Source organism: Leptopilina boulardi, unplaced genomic scaffold (assembly GCF_019393585.1).
Source record: "Leptopilina boulardi isolate dan_hultmark-lab unplaced genomic scaffold, ZJU_Lbou_2.1 LbouV2_51, whole genome shotgun sequence".
Taxonomy (NCBI): Eukaryota; Metazoa; Arthropoda; class Insecta; order Hymenoptera; family Figitidae; genus Leptopilina; species Leptopilina boulardi.
This window is the reverse complement of record NW_026137996.1, coordinates 964,494-982,633: the sequence shown is the minus strand read 5'-3', so window position 1 is coordinate 982,633 and position 18,140 is coordinate 964,494. Positions and strand designations below refer to the sequence as shown.

Genomic DNA, 18,140 nt, shown 5'->3' with positions numbered 1-18,140 from the left:
ACCCATTCTCTCTCTCTCTCTCTCTCTCTCTCTCGCTCTCTCATTCTATTCTTTATAATAGCCAATTGTCGGAGCAAGAGAGAATTGCCTATAAGAGCATATCCCAAGTAAATAATAAACCTGCGCTTGACTCTCAAGTAGATATAAACGACAAACATTCATCTCTATTTGGTTCCACTTTTGTATTTAATGATGGGCTGAAAATGATCACAATAATAATAATAATAATAATAATAATCAATGTCAAGTGATTGAGGCGCAAATAGGTTCATTGCTCAGTTTTTATAGAAATAAGGTCTCTGGCACCTAATCATCCCTTTATATTAAAGCTTCTCTCGGAAAATTCATTTCACGTTATTATACTCCTTTTACTTATTATTTTTTTTTTTTTTCATTATATTCTACTCGACAAACTTCCTTTCCTCATCTCATGATATTCACTTCCGTGCAAAAGAAACTTTGTAATCGAGAAAATTTCCTATACACACTTAAAAATAATATAACTGCGAAGAAATTCAGGATACTTTCCAAGAAATCTCAGATAAGACGTTCTTTTTTTTTTTTTTTTGTTAATAATAGAAAAAAAAAAAACTTTCCCGAAGAATATATATTTAATCTCACAATATAAAATGATTAATTAAAAATTTTATTTAATTAATTATTATAAATTGATTGAAAACTTTTTGTATTTAAATTATACTCTTATTTAAAAAAATTGAAAGAAATAATTTTTACAATTCTAGAATTTTAATATAATAATTTTATATTTTAAAAAATGAAATTCTTTTTAAATATTTTTTTAATTTTAAATTTTTTTTATCAATCAGTTTTTAAACATCAATCAGTCAGTAATAATGTCAAATGCCAATAAATTTTTTTTTAAATCTCTTTGCAATTATATATATATATAGTTCTTAAAGTAACTTTACTCCTCTGTGGGCAAGTTTTAAAAGTTTTGCAAATTTTTCCCCATTGTACTCTTTATTATAAAAGTTAAAAATATATAAAAATTCAAGAAATTTTTTTTATCGTATTAATATTATTAATAAACTTCATAAATAAAAATATTTAATCAATTAATTTTCTAAAATTTTTAATTTAAAAGTAATTTTAAAATTTATATAATTGAAAGGAAAAATTTAATTTCTTTTTTTTCGCCACATTGGATAAAGGTTAAAATTAAAACAAACTCAATCAACGTGGCAATAATTGTAAAAATAATTTCTCTCTCTCTCTCTTTCTTTTTTCGCGATTGTCATATAAAACAAAGAGTGATTTACTATTCTATATGGTCAAGAATTTTATCGATCTATTCTAAATTCGTCTTGTCGAACAATAATGTGTACCACCACTAAAGAGAAAATATTCATTTTGACGATGCACATATTTTTCTTACATATATAATAAAAATACCGAAACTATTTACAAATTTAAAAGCCGGAAAAAAATATATTTAAATATTAATGATTGTTTTTCTATTTGAACACAACAATTTTCAATATTAAATACAAAAGAGGACACGATTCACGCTTTTCATAAAGAAAAAATAAATAAAAAAAAAAATAAAATTTAAATTCTCATTGATTTTCAGCTTTATACCAATCCAAAGAGTTGGAACCAAGAAAAAAAAATTATATAATTGGCCAAAGATGTTAAAACTTTGTTGAAAGATTAATAGATATATATTTATCTATAATATTAGTTCGAAAAGTGTAAAATATCTAGTATTAACAAGAGAAAAATAAAAACAAAAAAAAATTAATTCTCTATCAAAAAAATAAGAAATATAAAATAAAAACAGTCTCCAAATGAAATTCCGAAAAGACTCGTCTTCCAGTCCAAAGATGGATCTGCTATCACGTCGTTCATCGACCGGCAGATTGTCAACATTCAAAAGAACAAAATCATTTCGAGCTTCCGTTAGAATAATGTCAAAAATTCGTAATCACACAAATCAAAATCAATCAACAATTTCTCCACAAGTAAAAGAATCTGTAACCAAAACAACAACTCAATGGACACTTCCATTTCTACAAAAAAAACAACAACAACAATCAGAGTCTGATAAAAAAAATAAAACACAAGAGAAAATCGATACAGAAAAACAAAATATTGAATTAACATCATCTATTGAATCAATTAAAATAGCCAAGGATCTAAAACAAAAATTATCCCTCACTAATCGAATAATGGGAAAAAATCGAAAAGTCACACAAAATAATAATAATAAACATAATATCAATAAGCATGAGCGTCAAGAGACCAGTAAATCGACTAGTGAACAACTTGGAAAGTCTCATTATTCTCAGGATACGAAGAAAATATCTGAAAAGAGGGAGTATCCGGTTTATCCAACTGGAGAATACAATTCCTATGAGAACCCTACTTTCTGTTTAGACAGCTCGATCGATTCTTCTGTTAACGATTTTTTTTTCCCAGTAAAATCCGATGACAAGAACAATTTAAACAATGAAAAAAAATTCGAATTGAAAATAAATGATGAAAAGTTAAAATCATCAACGGAAACACTCACTATTTTAGTTGATTCCAAATGTGATAACGAGATCAACAATCAACATTTTAAAAGCGAGGAAAAAGAACAAAAGTACAATAATTATCGGTCAATAAATGATGAGGAAAATGGAAAATCAATTGTTTTGCGAAATAATAATAATAGTAGTAGAATAAATAAAATTAATGAATCTGAATATGACAATACACAATATGAATTATGTCGTGTTGATGTGCCTCTTTGTGAAAAAGTTACTGTCAATAATTCCAAGTTTTTAAGACCAAGAACAGTCGATAATATAACAAACTTTTGGAACGGAGGTCGAAGCAGTTTCCGAGTTAAAAAGATTAATCATAAAAAAGAAGTACAAGAGTCCAAGAAACTGGAGTCCATCATCCATGACCGCGTTTCGATGACAACCACTTTGGGATCAAGTAGGTTCTTGTGTCTCTATCGCGAAATTCGAGAAGAAACTTTTTTTTTTTTCCTGACATTTTTCTAAACCTCACTTAAAATCCTTTAATTAAAATCATTTATGTCTTTCTTAAAAAAAAATTATTCTCTCAATAAACAAAAATTGCTCTCATCTAAAAGAAACGAGTTAAAATGATAAATTTTTATCTAAATAGAAAAAAAAGAAAAAAAAATAATTATAGTAATTGACAAACAATCATTGTTTATTACTTGTAATAATTACAATAATAAACAATTGTAATACAATTACTTACAGTAATCAGAAATAACAATAATAGAAATAACATTAATTAATTTCAGTTTTTCAATTTTTTTTTTTTTAAACGTATCAAACTTTTGCATCCCTTGAAACATTTTGATACGGAAAATTATATTTCGCTGAAATCGCTTTATGAATAATGTATTAGTTCGGAAGAATTTAATGTCAGCTTTCAGTCACATATACCTTGCTTTCAAGTATTTTAAGACTTGAGAAAAAAAAATATATATAGACTATTGCAAAAATTTAATTTAAATTGTAATACAACGAGAAATTTCCAAGATAATTGAGAGAAAAAAAAAGAAATTTACTTGTCACAAACATTACGGAAAATCCCGTATCATATATAGATATATGGAAATCCCTATCTTTATCCTTTAAGCTTTCTTTAGTTAATTATCTCCTATGTGGTTAAATGCGATTTACTAATATATATAATTCCCCCCCCCCTCATTTTTTAATGACATTGAAATATAAACAGATTATTAATTATTTTATTATTATAACATTAGGTACTCACAACTTTGTTGATTTTTTTCTGCTATCAATTTTTAGGTTATATAAATGGGCCATAATTTGGTTGACACTTTTTAGAACACTTTTCACTCACACTTTTTTTTTACTTTAAAAAGACATTATTAAACTTTCTATCACTCCCTGTATACTATTATTTTACTTGAAAAACAAAAAATCTTGTTATCTGGAGAAAATAATAAAAAAGACGTTAACTGAACCGCTCAAGAAGCAACAATGAAAAAAAAAAGATAAAAATCGAAATTCAACTATCGAATTCTCGATACAAGATGGCGGTGATAATGCAGCTATCTTCAGCCCCATTACTAATTTTAACTTTAACCTGAAAACAAATTTTTTGTAATAAATTAAATTTAAATGTTTTCTATTTGTTTGACCTAATAACAAGATTTTAATTACAAAAACTAAGTAATTATTACGAATTGGTCTATTTTAAAGCTCAAGCATATAGCGTTATCCAAACAATTGACATCCGGGCTCGAAAATTAACTTTACGAAGGTTTCAATTCAGAATGCCAGGTTATTTTGATAATCAACTATTATTCTTTGGATATCTAAACATATTTGATACTATTTAACAAATAATATTCAATATAACTAGTAATTATTATTAAAAACTTTCTAACAATCACAAACAATGGAGGCCATTGCCCGTCAGTGGCATCACTCTGAAGTTAGTTATAACCCCCCACTCTCAATTCTATGGCTTTGTTGCCAACATAAAAATATGAAAAACCCCAAATTAACAAAAATCAAAGAAATAATTAAACTTTTTTACATTAAGAAATTATTAAACAATTTGTGACTCCTGTGATAAAAGAAATGTTTGCCTTTTTAATATATTGTTCATATATCTGAGAATTAAAAAATTGCTAAATCTGTGGCCCCGTGCTAGTCAACACTTCAAAAATATATAAATTCAAAGTTTTATGAGCTATTTGAATAAATTAACTTGAATTAAAACAAAAACTGTAATTATTAATTTATTTCCTAACATTTTTTAATTAGTAAACAATTAATATTCAATTATTCTTACTCATTTATATGTAACTACCCTACCGAAAGAGTGGTACTGGAATGGTACTGAATTGGACTTGGCTTGAGTTCCACTTCAGTACCACTACCTGATAACCCATAAGAAGACATTTTTAAAGTACTTTAACAATAGTTTTAAAGGTATATAAGATCAACAAACCGTCTCTCACGATATACGTGTAAAACAGCAAAAAAAAAACATAATAGTTTGTAGAAAATTTCTGTTAAGTTTGAAAATTATATTGCAATCCCTCCTTGAACAATAGACCCCTAGGTCCTTTGTTGAAGGATTAAAATTTTAACCCGAGTTTTATTGCTTAAAAAATTTGTAATTTTAATAACTCAACTTTAAAAAATATATATTCAGATTCGTTAATATTTCCAGATTATGAATATCTAAAATTTATCATAAAATAATTACATTTAAAAAAGTTATAATTTATCTCGTATACCTTAAGTTTGATAAAAAAATGGACATCATTTTTGAATTTAGCTGACAAAGGAAATATCATATGCATAATAATGTATGAAAATAATATAAATCCATGAAAAACAAATATAATATTGAAAAAAATATAAAGTTTTAGTTTAAACATATTGAAAAAGCTAGTCGCTTTTCACTTTTATGAGGGTATTAACGGTAACTCGACCCTTTTCGCAGGTAAATTTCCCAGTTCCATTTCAGTACCAAAATGCACCAAATTAGTACTGAGTTGGTACTGAGATCTCAGTTCCAATTTCCCAGTACCAATCCAGTACCAGCCTTCCGGTAGGGTAACAATGAAACGTGATTGTCCGCCATTTTTAGTGAATTCACTCTGAAGTTGGCTGTGATCGCAACTTTCGATATTTTCGATTATGGCTTTTCGATTTGTAACAGACTTCACACAATTTATATCCGTTATTTATTTAATTTTAACCTATATATATAAAAATATAAACAAAAAAAATGAAGAGAGAGAAGCACACTTTATTTTTACTGTTTTTGTATTTAATATACGTGTTTCTATTTGTAATTGATTTTATATTGACTGGTTTTCTATTTTTATTAACTGTTTATCTTTATTTAATTTCGCAACACCCACATTTACTTAGTTTGCCGTTTTTTTAGTTTAATAATAGAAGATTTATTTTATTCGTTTATATTGTTTATATATAGAGCTGCAATCGCAACAAGGGATGGATTTCCTTGAGGGATTTGGAAAAAAGAAAAATCAACATCATCTGAACAATTTGTCATCAATTCACATCAATCCACTCACGGCACAACCTTCCCTCAATATTCACTTGCATGGTATTTCTTTTGTTTTATTTTTATTTTATTCTTCTTCTGTTTATTTATTGCTTTTTCCATTATTAAATATTATTTTTCCTATTTTTTCTACTGTTTTCCTAAAATTATATGAACGGGTTTAATAAATAATTTTTTTATTCAAATAATGTTTACAGTATACAAATTTTAGATAATTATGAAAAAAAAAAAATAATGTTTTATTTTGTTTACAGCTTTGTTTGCAGCAGTTGAACATGGTTATTTAGATAAGGCAAGGACTATTTTGGAGTCAACTGATGTAGATGTAAACAGGTAATAAAAATTAGTTTAATATTTTAAAAAAAAAGTATCTAAAAAGTTTTACAAATTTTGCTTTTATTGTAAGAGATCAATTTTAATTAATTAAATGTTAATTAAAGAAATTTAAATTGTTTCAAATTAAATATTTTTTTTAAATAACTAACGTAATTTAAAGAAATTGACAAATTTTACAAAAAATGTTGAGAGGAATTTAAGAAGTTTTATTATTTTTGTTCTTTATATATATATATATACATATTGACCTATTTTCGTCCCCAGTACTGAATCCTGTAATATCCTTTCTTAGAATAGATCCTAATCCTTTAAGCCACATCTGCATCGCTATACCTAATTGATTTACTAAAGTTATAATTTCAGAATATATACCAAAAACTAATTGATTAATTTTATTTCGCAGTAAATGATATTAATCAGGAATTTGTAAATAAGAGAAGAAAGTAATTTGAGATAAAAAGAAGTATATTTAAATTGATATAATTTTTTTTCGTTTTTTGGTAAAAGTCATGTCGTTTCTTTTAAAGGGTTCATTTTGATAGAAATTGACGATTCGTTTTGAAAGCGCGCTTAGAAGTTTCTAGTTGCTTGAACATTGAAAAGTCTTGATTACAACTACGTGCTCTTCCTAAATCGAATCTTACCTTCGAACAAGTTCTCACAAGAATATAAAAAGTTACAACCTTATCATGAAGAGTTCACCTCAAAGTATTTCCAATTCTATATAGCTGAGACTAAAGTTTTGTCTACACGAAAACTTTTGTACAAAATAGATCATAAAAAAAAAAAATTTTTTTTTCCCACTTTTTGCAAATGCACTAATTAAAATATTGATTAAAATTATCAATAAATAGAATTTAGAAATTTTTTTAAAATTAAATTCAAATATTTAAACAATTTTTGAATTAAATATTAAATTAAATAAATATAATTTGTTTTTTTTTTTTTAATTCTAAAATAGTATTAAATGCGTTAAAATTATAGTATAAAACAATTTGATAATCGTTAAACTTTAAGTTACGTTAATGTCAGGGTACTTTGTTTAGAAACCACATTTTAGTGGTCACCAGTGAATTATTTTGAAAGTTTAACACTCAAAATACAAATACAAGTTGTGTTTTCATGCGCTAGTTTAAAAGATGCTTTTTGCTTGTACAAATTCAATTTTTCCTCAACTAACACTCAATTACAGAAAAATTAATTTTACATAAAAAATAATTGCAATATATTAAATAATAAATTATTAATTTAATTTTTTATGATTGTTTTTTTTTAAAGTAATTTTAAATTTCTATTATGATTATTATTATTTAATTGATATTGTATGTAATATTGAGTATTTACAGTTTATTCTTTGAAAATGAAAAATGTGAAGCATGAAGAAGTCAGATTTCAATTACGTTTCTAAAGTTTCTTTTTATTTTCAGTGTAAATAGCGACGGTTTGTCTCCACTGGACGTGGCAGTCTTGAGTAACAACAGACCTTTAGCAAAAATGTTGGTTACATTTGGAGCACAGGAAGGCAATCAGTGTGAGTATTGTTTTTCCACTTTTTATAACAACAAGTTAAATTGCACGATTTTTTTTTCCAACCCTTTGCATCTATATATATTGTATATCATATTATAATTTATCTCACAAGGAAAAATTTTCTATAAAAATCTTACGTAATTTTTATATTTCAAGAAAATTCACATTCTTATTTTTATATATCGACAAACTCTACGAATAATGGAAAATTTTTTAAATGGCATCGAAGAATAATAAAAATGGAAATTGAATTTAAGTTTTAAAAGTTCACATTGAAATGCACTCCGAAATTTTTCTATGTAAAATCAATGGAATTTTCTCTAGCATGAAAAATGAAACGACTGCAGTAACGAAGAAGGATTCCAATTAAATTTTCAAATTCCAAGTAAATTACAGAGTTTTTATTGTTTTCTAACGATGATAAAAAAAAAAAATTTTCGATTTAAATTGATAGGCGAGAGTAAAAGTTTTATTGGGTTCTTTATTAAATTAGATTAAAAAAAAAATTTATTAAATTGAAAAGTATTGAACCATTTTACGTGATGCTTTTTTTTATTAAAAATTTGTTAATTAACAAATTTTTGTATTAATAATTATACTTGTAATTAATTTTAAATCTCTTTTTATATTATTTTTTCATGCATCTTGAAAGTGAGTTTTTCCCAGAATTTCATGTTCTCATCAGAAGCTTATGAATTTTCATACACTTTTCCAGACGTGCATTCAAATATGCAAATTAATGCGCAATAAGGAAAAAATCTAAGTTAATTAATATTTGATTTAAAAAAAAAAAAAAAAACTATCGAAATCAAAAAGAAATTTACAATTAAAATTTTTTTTGGTTTCTCTTCAGTTATTAATACACAGAATTACAACTAATTATAAAAATTGATTCTGATAATTGAATAAGAGATCGATTTCTTATAATTAATAATATTAATAATAATTGATGTCACGTACAAAATTAATTTCATTTATAATAATGCAATTTATATTCTATTTGTCGAATTTACAGTCTAATCAAAATATTTCCGTTTGCTCATTACGAACAAATATTCAAGTCACGCCAAATTGCCAAAGGAGAAATTCTTCTAATTTATAACGAGATGCACAACGAAAACGTATAATATATATTTGCGACATACTTGAGAATAATTAATTGTAGTGCATTAATTGGAATCTCCAATTCTCTCAAACAAACTGAATGGCCAGAGTTTCAATTCGATATGGGACATATTCTCATCAAGGATGAAATGGATTATATTGGGAGTCCTTGACTTATTCACTAGGACTTTTATTTAACGATAATAGTCTTAGTATTGTTCTGAATCGTTATAGTAAAGAAGAGATTTTTCATTGTTCATTGCTAATATCACATTTCAATTTCCGAACACAAGATTTTTTTTTTCTACTTAGAAAGAAAAAGAATTGAAAGAAAAGAATTTTTAATAAGAGTTTATTCTGGATTTTTTTTTTTTTTCTTTCAAATGGGAAGTAAATTTACTTCAAAGGATTTAAAATACATATTTTAATTTAAAAATTATAATTTAATTTATATCCATGATTTTTTTTTGTCTAAAAATTAGAAATATTTGTTAAAAAAAAAAAAAATCTACGAGAAAAAAAAGAGAGAAAATATTAGGATTTTATTGGACTTTATGCAAAATTAAATCGATTTGATAATCGTGACTCGTGTATATGTATATGGCAAACGTTTCGTGAAAATCCATTTTGACTGTACACTTGGACTATGTATTTGTAGAATGGCTTTAGCCATCCAATTACTCAACAACACTGGAAATGACATTGTTACCCGACAGGGGAATTTAATTAATTAATTCGTAAACAAACATAATTTTTCGAGTGTTTTATTTTTCATTAAAATTACTTTTTTTTCATTATTATTAATACTTATTTTCATTATTGTTTTCGAACTAAAGAATAATTGTATATTATTTTATTAAAATATAATTTTAATTTTTTAAATATTGATAATTATCATTTTAGTATTTAGAGAATATAATTAATTACTTATAATTTTTTAATTATTCTATATTATCTTCTATTAATTATTGACATTTATTTTGTATTATAATTATTTGGTAATTTTTTTTTTTTTATTATATAAAATAAATAGCTATAAATTGATTTTCTAATTATATTGGATTTATTTGACAGTTAAGTCACCAGATTCGTTGGGAAGTCATTTGGCATCATTGCTGTCAGAGGCAGAGCGACGAGTTCAAGAACTAGGAGGCAGTACTTCTGGAAGTAGTGGAACAACACTTCTTGAACCACTGAGTCATAGGTCCAGTTTTTCAAACCCACACAATAATCTGACAGGATGTGGCGGAAATACAGAAGACAAACAACTAGCACTTTGGGAAAGGAGAGCACGAGCTTTAAGGAAAATGTTACTTGGTTTTGATCAAGCGAGTGAGTTCCGAATCTCTCTCCTATTGTACTTTTTTCCGCTTTTAACTACAACAAAGAATCTCTAAAAAAAAATTAAAATTCCACTTGAAATTTTAATTATTAATTAGTTAATATAATAATTTTACTCGGTTTTTTATTTCAAAAAGAATAGGTTTTCAAATTTGTTTTCTTGTTTTAAAAGTGTAAAAAATATTTTAGTATTATATATTAAATTCCATAGTGATAAAAAGGAATGTAATTTTTTTTTTCAAGATACTTTTTATTTTTAATTTTGTAATAATTTAAAATTCAAAAAAAGTAAAAGAAAATTGTGCATATTTCTAAATAAAATATTAAATTTAAAATGATAGAATTGTTATTTATTATTAATTTTCTAAATTGAAATTTTTTTTTTTTTCGATTATCAGGACCGCCGGATAAACCGTACTTGGTATCGGTAGACGTCACGGGAACAACTTCCGTCATAGCCAGGTTTCAAGAATCTGATTCGCATGATTCCGCAATTTGCACAAAATTCAAAGTTCAGTGGAGTGTGAAAGACGATTTCTCAGTGGTATGCGACGAGAAGGAAGTTTTAGACATGAAACAGAGAGAATGTAGAATCGATGGCCTTGTTCAAGGTCAAAAATATTATTTTAGAGCAGCTGCTGGAAATTTGAAAGGTTATAGTAAATTTCGACCTTCGACACCGGCTTATGTAACACCAAGTAGTAAGTCAAGTACACTTTTTATTTTATTTCACGTATAATAGTAACTTTTCAAGATAATCACCAAAAGATAAGCGGTGAAACATTCTTGCTAATCGTTAGAGATTCTTCATTTTCTATTTAATTATACAACTCTTCTTTATGTATATAATTACTTTAATTTAATGGTTTTTCTCTTTTAATCTTCTCTGTAGAATTTATTAAATTAATAAAAAAAAAAATAATAATAATAATAATTGAAATGTTTTGTTAATTAAAATTGTATGGTTATTTTTTAAATGGGTAATTAATTTTGAAGGTTGGCGAGACATTGACGGAAGGGTGCCAAGGTTCGCTGGCCGATTGGAGCAATTAGATACCCTTTTCACTGATATACGTGGTACGGAATACACACAAGAGACACCGGCTGTACAAAGGCGTAATCATAAGAAAAAAACAACGATAAAACAATTATTCACAGCGACAAGTAAATTTCAAAAAAATCTTCGACGTGGTGTTTTTCTTGCTTGTTTACTTTATCATGAGGATAAAGTATTAGTGACAAATGAAGATTTCCTACCTGTAATTGAAGTCGATGAAACTTATCCCAGTTGTATTTATAATGATTTTCATTGGTTAATGAAAATTGCATGCACATGGGACGATGTTAAATCACTTCGACAGGATATGGAAAAAAGTCACACGAGTTCGACGAATCATTTTAGAATAAAATTACTTCAAGCGGCATCACAAATGCAGGTTCGTTTGGGGCTTTTTTTTTTTTTTTTGTCGTAATTGAAACGATTGGGAGAAAAGCTAATTGAAATTCATTTCAGGCGGCATTGTGTACACAGGACCTAGGGCAACTCTATTATAAACCAATTCGAGATATTCAAGGCACGTTAGTATTTACGACGATAAACTATGTGAAAACGCCAAAGTTGGTTTCTGTTTTAAATAGTCGTTGGTTACCGTTGAGTAAAGTGACAAAAAAAATTATAACACACGAAGACAGTAATGTGGCTGATATTCTCATGGCCAGTATACAGGAACAAATAACTTATCATCAAGTCAGTAGTATTAAATTATCCCGAGGTCTTTATCTCGGTTATTTGAAAATGCAAAGTAGCGTTGATCTTATTCAAGTTGTTGTGCCAGTTAAATCGCCAAATGTTTTGCCGCATTGTAAAATTCGAGACAATCCTCATGTCTCTGCGTAAGTTTATTTTCTTTTTCTTTTGAAATAAAAATTGATTTTGTTTTATATGGAAATATTTTTTTTTTTTACAGTGAAGAGTGGGAGTATTTGAAGAGAATGACGCGAATTCAGGCTTCGTCGACATCAACTCTTCAGGACGAGGAGGAGAAAGAGAATGCTTCGAACGAATCACAGGGTACAGAACAACAGAAGCAATTTATTGACATTGTCTCGGCAACGGCGAAACGTCTATTCAATCATATGGAAATTAATCCGGATGATTCGCTCGTACATCGGCTATACGATGCAGAAGTTGTTGATTTAACTCACGATGTGTCATTCCTCATTACTGTACCACCAGCAGAAACTGCATGTTTAGTTCCCGGTACGAGGGAAATTTTACTTCAACGTGGTGATCTTCTATCGTTGCCAATTCAAGTTTTTGAAATGGTTCACCTGACAACTTATCAAAAGGAAGTGATAAATCGTTATTCAAGAATGAGTTGTATTTTAGAATTGGATACAGCACAAGCGCAACATAATCAACGTGAAGCATTCAGTACATCTGAATTAAATATCGCAAAAGATAAATTAATGAGACTTCAGGATCTTCAGACACAAATGAATACTGTTTGGAAAGGAGCACGATGGCTCGTTGATGTCATTACATTTGCACGAGACAGAGGATCAACATTGTCAAATGTAAGTAAAATTAAATATCATATAATTGTAAATTATTAATTTATTCTTTATTGTTTTTTAAAAAAAAGGCTCAATCAGCGGGGATTTGCATGAAACACCTGTTGAGTTTGGATAGAAATAAAAACAGTGGCAACAGTCTAAAGAGAAGTCTCCTTCAACTACCCCCAAGAGATCCCAAACTTGTTAAATCAAGTCCAGGAAGAGGCAGTTGGCCAGGTCCCAATATCACAAATTCCTCGTCGAATTTATTGACAACTGAATTTAGTAAAAGTGAACAACAATTGCCAAGTAGTCAATATATTCGTAAAGGTAGTGATACATCGAATATTTCAAGTGACACAGAACAAGTAAAAACATCTCTTCCAGTGAGCAGTACGAGTAATAGCAATAATAATAATAATAATAATAATAATAATGCAAATCATCATTTAATTCCATTACAAAATGTTAGACTTCCACCGTCCAAATCAGAGGATACACTTTTATTGGCAAAATATAAACAAAGTCCAAGAAATCGATCGGTTACAGTGACTTCTGTTTCAGCTAGTACAAGTCCATTATTGAGTATTAAACCAATGATGTATGGTGGTTCTTTACTCAGTGTTTCAACGGCTATGACTAATACGACAAGTCTTTTGAGTGTCAGTAATAATACATCGGATAGTATGCATTCAATAAGTAGCGATGAATATTCCACGCCAAATTCAAGTGTTTGCATAAAAGCAGGACATGCAAAAATAAAATCAACAAAACCTACTGCTAGTGTTGCTGCAATGGCTAGTTCAACGATGGATAGTCATCATCATGATGAAGAGAAGGATGAAGCTACAATGATGCCTGCACCGCTTCCTGGAATTTTGCAGGTTATCATTCTTTTAATATTTCACGATAATTTCCAATTTCAATATAAGGAGCAAATTTTCAAAAGCTGATAAATCCATTTTTCAAAGAAAAAAAAAAAATTAAGATAAACATAAATTTAATATTTTAAGAACCTCACTGTTAAATTTAAGAAAAAAAAACAATTTATTAACAACGAATATTCAATTTGAAGTCATTTTTTTTTAAATTCTCAAAATAAGAAAATAAGGATTTATCAGGTTTTGAAAATTTGCTCCTCAATTAATTGTGCATTTTCAAAAATTTTATTTTAATTTTAAAATTGTGTTGTATTTTTATTTTTTCTTCATACGATATAATTTTATTTCATCATCAAACAATTGCTTGATTTTCCTTTTTTTTTATTGAACAGAATCATACAATTGGTTCTTGTTGAATTTTCTTTCATTCACTTTTTTTGTTTTGTTTCTTTATTTTCTTCTTTTTCCTCTATATCGTTTCGAATTGAATTGATTTTAATCAAACTATTGTTTTCTTTTTCACTTTCACCTCATTCGTTGAGATAAAAATTGAACAATTGGTTTTTTGTTGAATTTTTGTTTTCATGCGTGAAAATTGAATTTAGTTTTAAATTTTATTAAACAATTGGTTGTTTGATAAATTTTCTCTATTTTGTTATTATTTTCTTTTTTTTCTTCTATTTTTTTTTTTTTAGAATAAAAATTGTTTCCCAGTGATAATTAGTTAATTAATATCGCACAAAATGTGTGCCTCAAAGGATTAAATGAAAATGTATTTCGATATTTTAATTAGAAAGTTTAAATGTTTAATTAAGTTTTTATCACGTGATATATAATCAAGCTTATAAATTTTTATTTTTTTTAAGTAGTTGGCTTTTTGTCATAAAATGTTACGTTTTTTTTTTTTAAATTTAATTTATTAACTTAATTCATTTTTTATTAATTATATTATAAATTTATTTATTTAATACACAATTTTTTAATTTGTTTTATTTTCAATTAAAATTTTTATATAATTTATCATTATTTTTTTGAAATACAAAATAAAAATCCCACATTAGTATAAATGTGAAATGCTATTTTTCCTTGTAGGATTCCTCAAGTCTTAGTGATTCTTGTTAGCAACAGTTCGTCTGAGGCAGCAAATTATTCGAGTAAGCTGCGCTGATAATAAAAAGCTAAAAATGATTATCCAAATTCTTGTGCTTTGTCTAATCGTCTTTTTTTTTGTCGTTTTCTTGTTGTATGCTGTGATATGAACGTACCAGTTAAACATTTTATTCCATTTTAATATTTAAAAAAAAATCAATGTCGTAATGCTTGTTATAATAAATATAATTTTTCTTTTAAATAAAGAAAATAACTCGTAATATTTTAACATAAAGCTCGTTTTTAAAAGTATTGCTTTAGTGCTAATAAATTTTACGAAACGATGGGACAAGAATCTTGATTTTAAAACAAAATCAAAAGAAAATTATAATTTATAATAAAGTTGTGATTATTTTCCCTCGATTCGTGGTGCATTGAGTTTTTAATTAAAAAAAAAAAAAAAAAAAATGGTGTTACAAGTGAAATATTAAATTAATTAAATAATGTCTTGGCCAAGTGTTTTAAGTTTCGATGTTTCTCACACAAAGACAATATTTTCTAATTTCAGGTTTATGCGGCCTATGAAACTGGTTTAGCATCCGGGACAAGTTTAAAGTTACATGTAACCCCAAGAACCACAGCCAGAGAGGTGGTTGACTTAGTAGTGAAACAGCTCAATATGGCCGTTATGTTGAAAGGCCAAGAAGGGCCAATTTATACATCCGACGAACTACCGAACTTTTGTCTAGTTGCCGTTATTGGTGCACGAGAACGATGCCTCAGGGATGACTTTAAACCCCTTCAACTTCAAAATCCATGGAAAAAAGGACGACTTTATGTTCGGCAAAAACAAGATGTTCTTGCTGCTTTAGAACACAGCAGTAAACATACAACATTTTTGTAGCAAAAAAAAAAAAAGAATCCAAAATTTTTAGAAAATTGAACGAGTCTTGAAAAAATTTAGAATATTTTTTTTATTTTATTTTTTTTTCTTGAAATTTTCTATTTTTCTATAAAAATTATTCAATTTTAGTATATTTTGACATACTCTCTTATTTCTTTTATATCTCAACAGATAATTCTAGATTAAATCCTATTTATATAGAGAAAAATTAAATTTTAAATATTTTAAAAATTATCTAATAAATTTTTGATCCTAAATAACATATCAATATTTCGGGTATTGAAAACTAAATTTCAATTTAAATTATGTGCCTTGGTTTTCAATAATAACCCCCTTCCTCCATTTTCGAGAAAAAACAATTTTTTAAATTATTGAAAATTAACAAGTTTTCACAATTTTTGAAAAATACCTTTTAGACTATTAAATTATAAAACATTTTATTAGATGGAAATCATTTTCTCGTCTTTTTAAACAAGACTCGTTCCTTTTTGGAAATCGATCGATAAAATAATATTGTAAAGCCACGATAGTATTCGAAATTTGAGGCATAAAAAGTACATTCCACACGCGATGAATGGTGATCAACAACGCTTCGAAATTCGAAGTTTCGGATTCTGTACTATTTTTCGAATGTTAGATAGTTTGTAAAGAAATTATTATATATATAAATATATATATATATATATATATAAATAATACTCAAAATATTTCAATCTGTTATATATTTTAGATACTGATCTCAATGTTACGCGTTGTATAATGAGAATGTGATTCCTAATAAACGATATCTGATCGCGCGATAAATTCTTTTCGATCAGATTGATATTTAGAGAGAAAATAAAAAAGAATAATTTTTTGTTTACGGAGCCACTTAATTTTTTTTCTTGACTTACAACATTAAACGCTCAATTAAGAAAGTTTACGATAATTTCCGAACAACGATAAGCTTCTTCCAAAACTCTTTACTCAATTATTCTCAATTAAAATTTTTTAAAAAAGGGAATTTTTTTTTTCATAAATAACAAAATTCCCTAATTAAAAGATTTTAATGGAAATTTTTTAGTCAATTTTCTGCTTATACGATTTTAGGCTTGGAATAAAAAAATAAAAACAATTTTCGTAATGGTGCTCCCAGTTTTTAAATTTTTTAAATTTTGATTTTAAAATGTGTATAATGTACGCTTAGAATGTTGCGTGAGAATAATTGATATAGCTTACAAGAAATATTTGTGAAAATGGGGCTTATAGACTGCTTTAGGCTAGTGTATGACTGTTATTACAATTATTTAAAGTCAAGAACGTTCAATGCTAAAATATTACTTGAAATACATATAGCATATTTGTTAACAGAGGCTTTTTACTTTTTTATAAACACACAAACACAATGATAATATCCTATAATTTCCTTTTACCGAAGAGTTTGAAAAAACTAGATTTATATAATTTGTCTCTATTTTTTTAAAAAATAAGAAAAAAAAAACAATCTTTTTACAGAAATCCCAAATATTTTAAATATTTTAATTCTGAATGATTCAAAAAATATTGTTTTAAAAATAATATTATAAATTTTGTGTGATTAAAAATATTTTTTTAATTAGCAATTTAAATATTTTGTGAAATATTGCATCCATAGTGATAATTCGATTGATAATTATAATTAATTTTTAAAATAGTCAATATTGGAATAAATTAATTGTATATAAATATATGTAACTTAAAATGGGGTGTCGTAGTGAAAAAAGAAAAAAAAATTGCGTCCTTCGTTTATAAATTACAATGTAGTAATAATATTTTTGTCTATAAACAAATTTTCGACATCCCGTTTTTTAGACCAGAAAATTTTGCGCGTTACCTCGTGACACCAACTATTTTAGATAAATTAATAATATTTAAATGTGTGTAAGAATGTAGTGCAAATTATAGAATGAAAAAAAAAAAAAAAAGAAAAATTGTGATTAATTCTTCTCTATTTTTTCAATTAAAACAAATTATTGTTGAATTTAAGTCACAATTTAAAAAAAAGAAAGTGAAAAATACTTTTCTAATTTCGGAATATCTATTCTATTAGAAAAAAAAATTTATTACCAATTCTTATTCTCAATCATAAAAAATTACTTTTTTACAAAAAAAAAATTGTAATATAAATTAAAAACACAAAAATTAATATTGAAACACATAAGAAACATTTGTGATATAAAATTTCAAATTTTTTTTTTATTTAAATTAAAAAGCAAGGTTGTGAATCATCTATATAAATTATTTAATGAAATTGGAAAATAAAAATGGGAAATTAAGTTTTGCACTACCTGAGTGTCTAATCGATGTTGAATGTA

At 26.3% G+C, this 18,140-nt stretch overlaps 1 protein-coding gene across 5 annotated transcripts in view; it reads left to right on the top strand.

Moving 5' to 3' along the window:
* Positions 1-17,154, top strand: part of LOC127289823 (uncharacterized) — a 116,631-nt gene extending 99,477 nt beyond the window's left edge. For 3 of the 5 annotated variants that reach the window (XM_051318017.1, XM_051318018.1, XM_051318016.1), the window contains exons 7-16: positions 5,974-6,108; positions 6,321-6,399; positions 7,830-7,933; positions 10,111-10,368; positions 10,776-11,078; positions 11,374-11,813; positions 11,891-12,270; positions 12,345-12,954; positions 13,023-13,817; positions 15,472-17,154. In XM_051318017.1, coding sequence (XP_051173974.1) covers positions 5,974-6,108; positions 6,321-6,399; positions 7,830-7,933; positions 10,111-10,368; positions 10,776-11,078; positions 11,374-11,813; positions 11,891-12,270; positions 12,345-12,954; positions 13,023-13,817; positions 15,472-15,807 — 3,440 coding nt within the window. In that variant the 3' untranslated portion in view covers positions 15,808-17,154. Of the gene's footprint in view, positions 1-1,591; positions 2,947-5,973; positions 6,109-6,320; positions 6,400-7,829; positions 7,934-10,110; positions 10,369-10,775; positions 11,079-11,373; positions 11,814-11,890; positions 12,271-12,344; positions 12,955-13,022; positions 13,818-15,471 lie in introns of all 5 variants that reach the window. The other 2 variants (XM_051318015.1, XM_051318019.1) reach the window with 2 other exon arrangements.
* Positions 17,155-18,140: the final 986 nt, after the last annotated feature.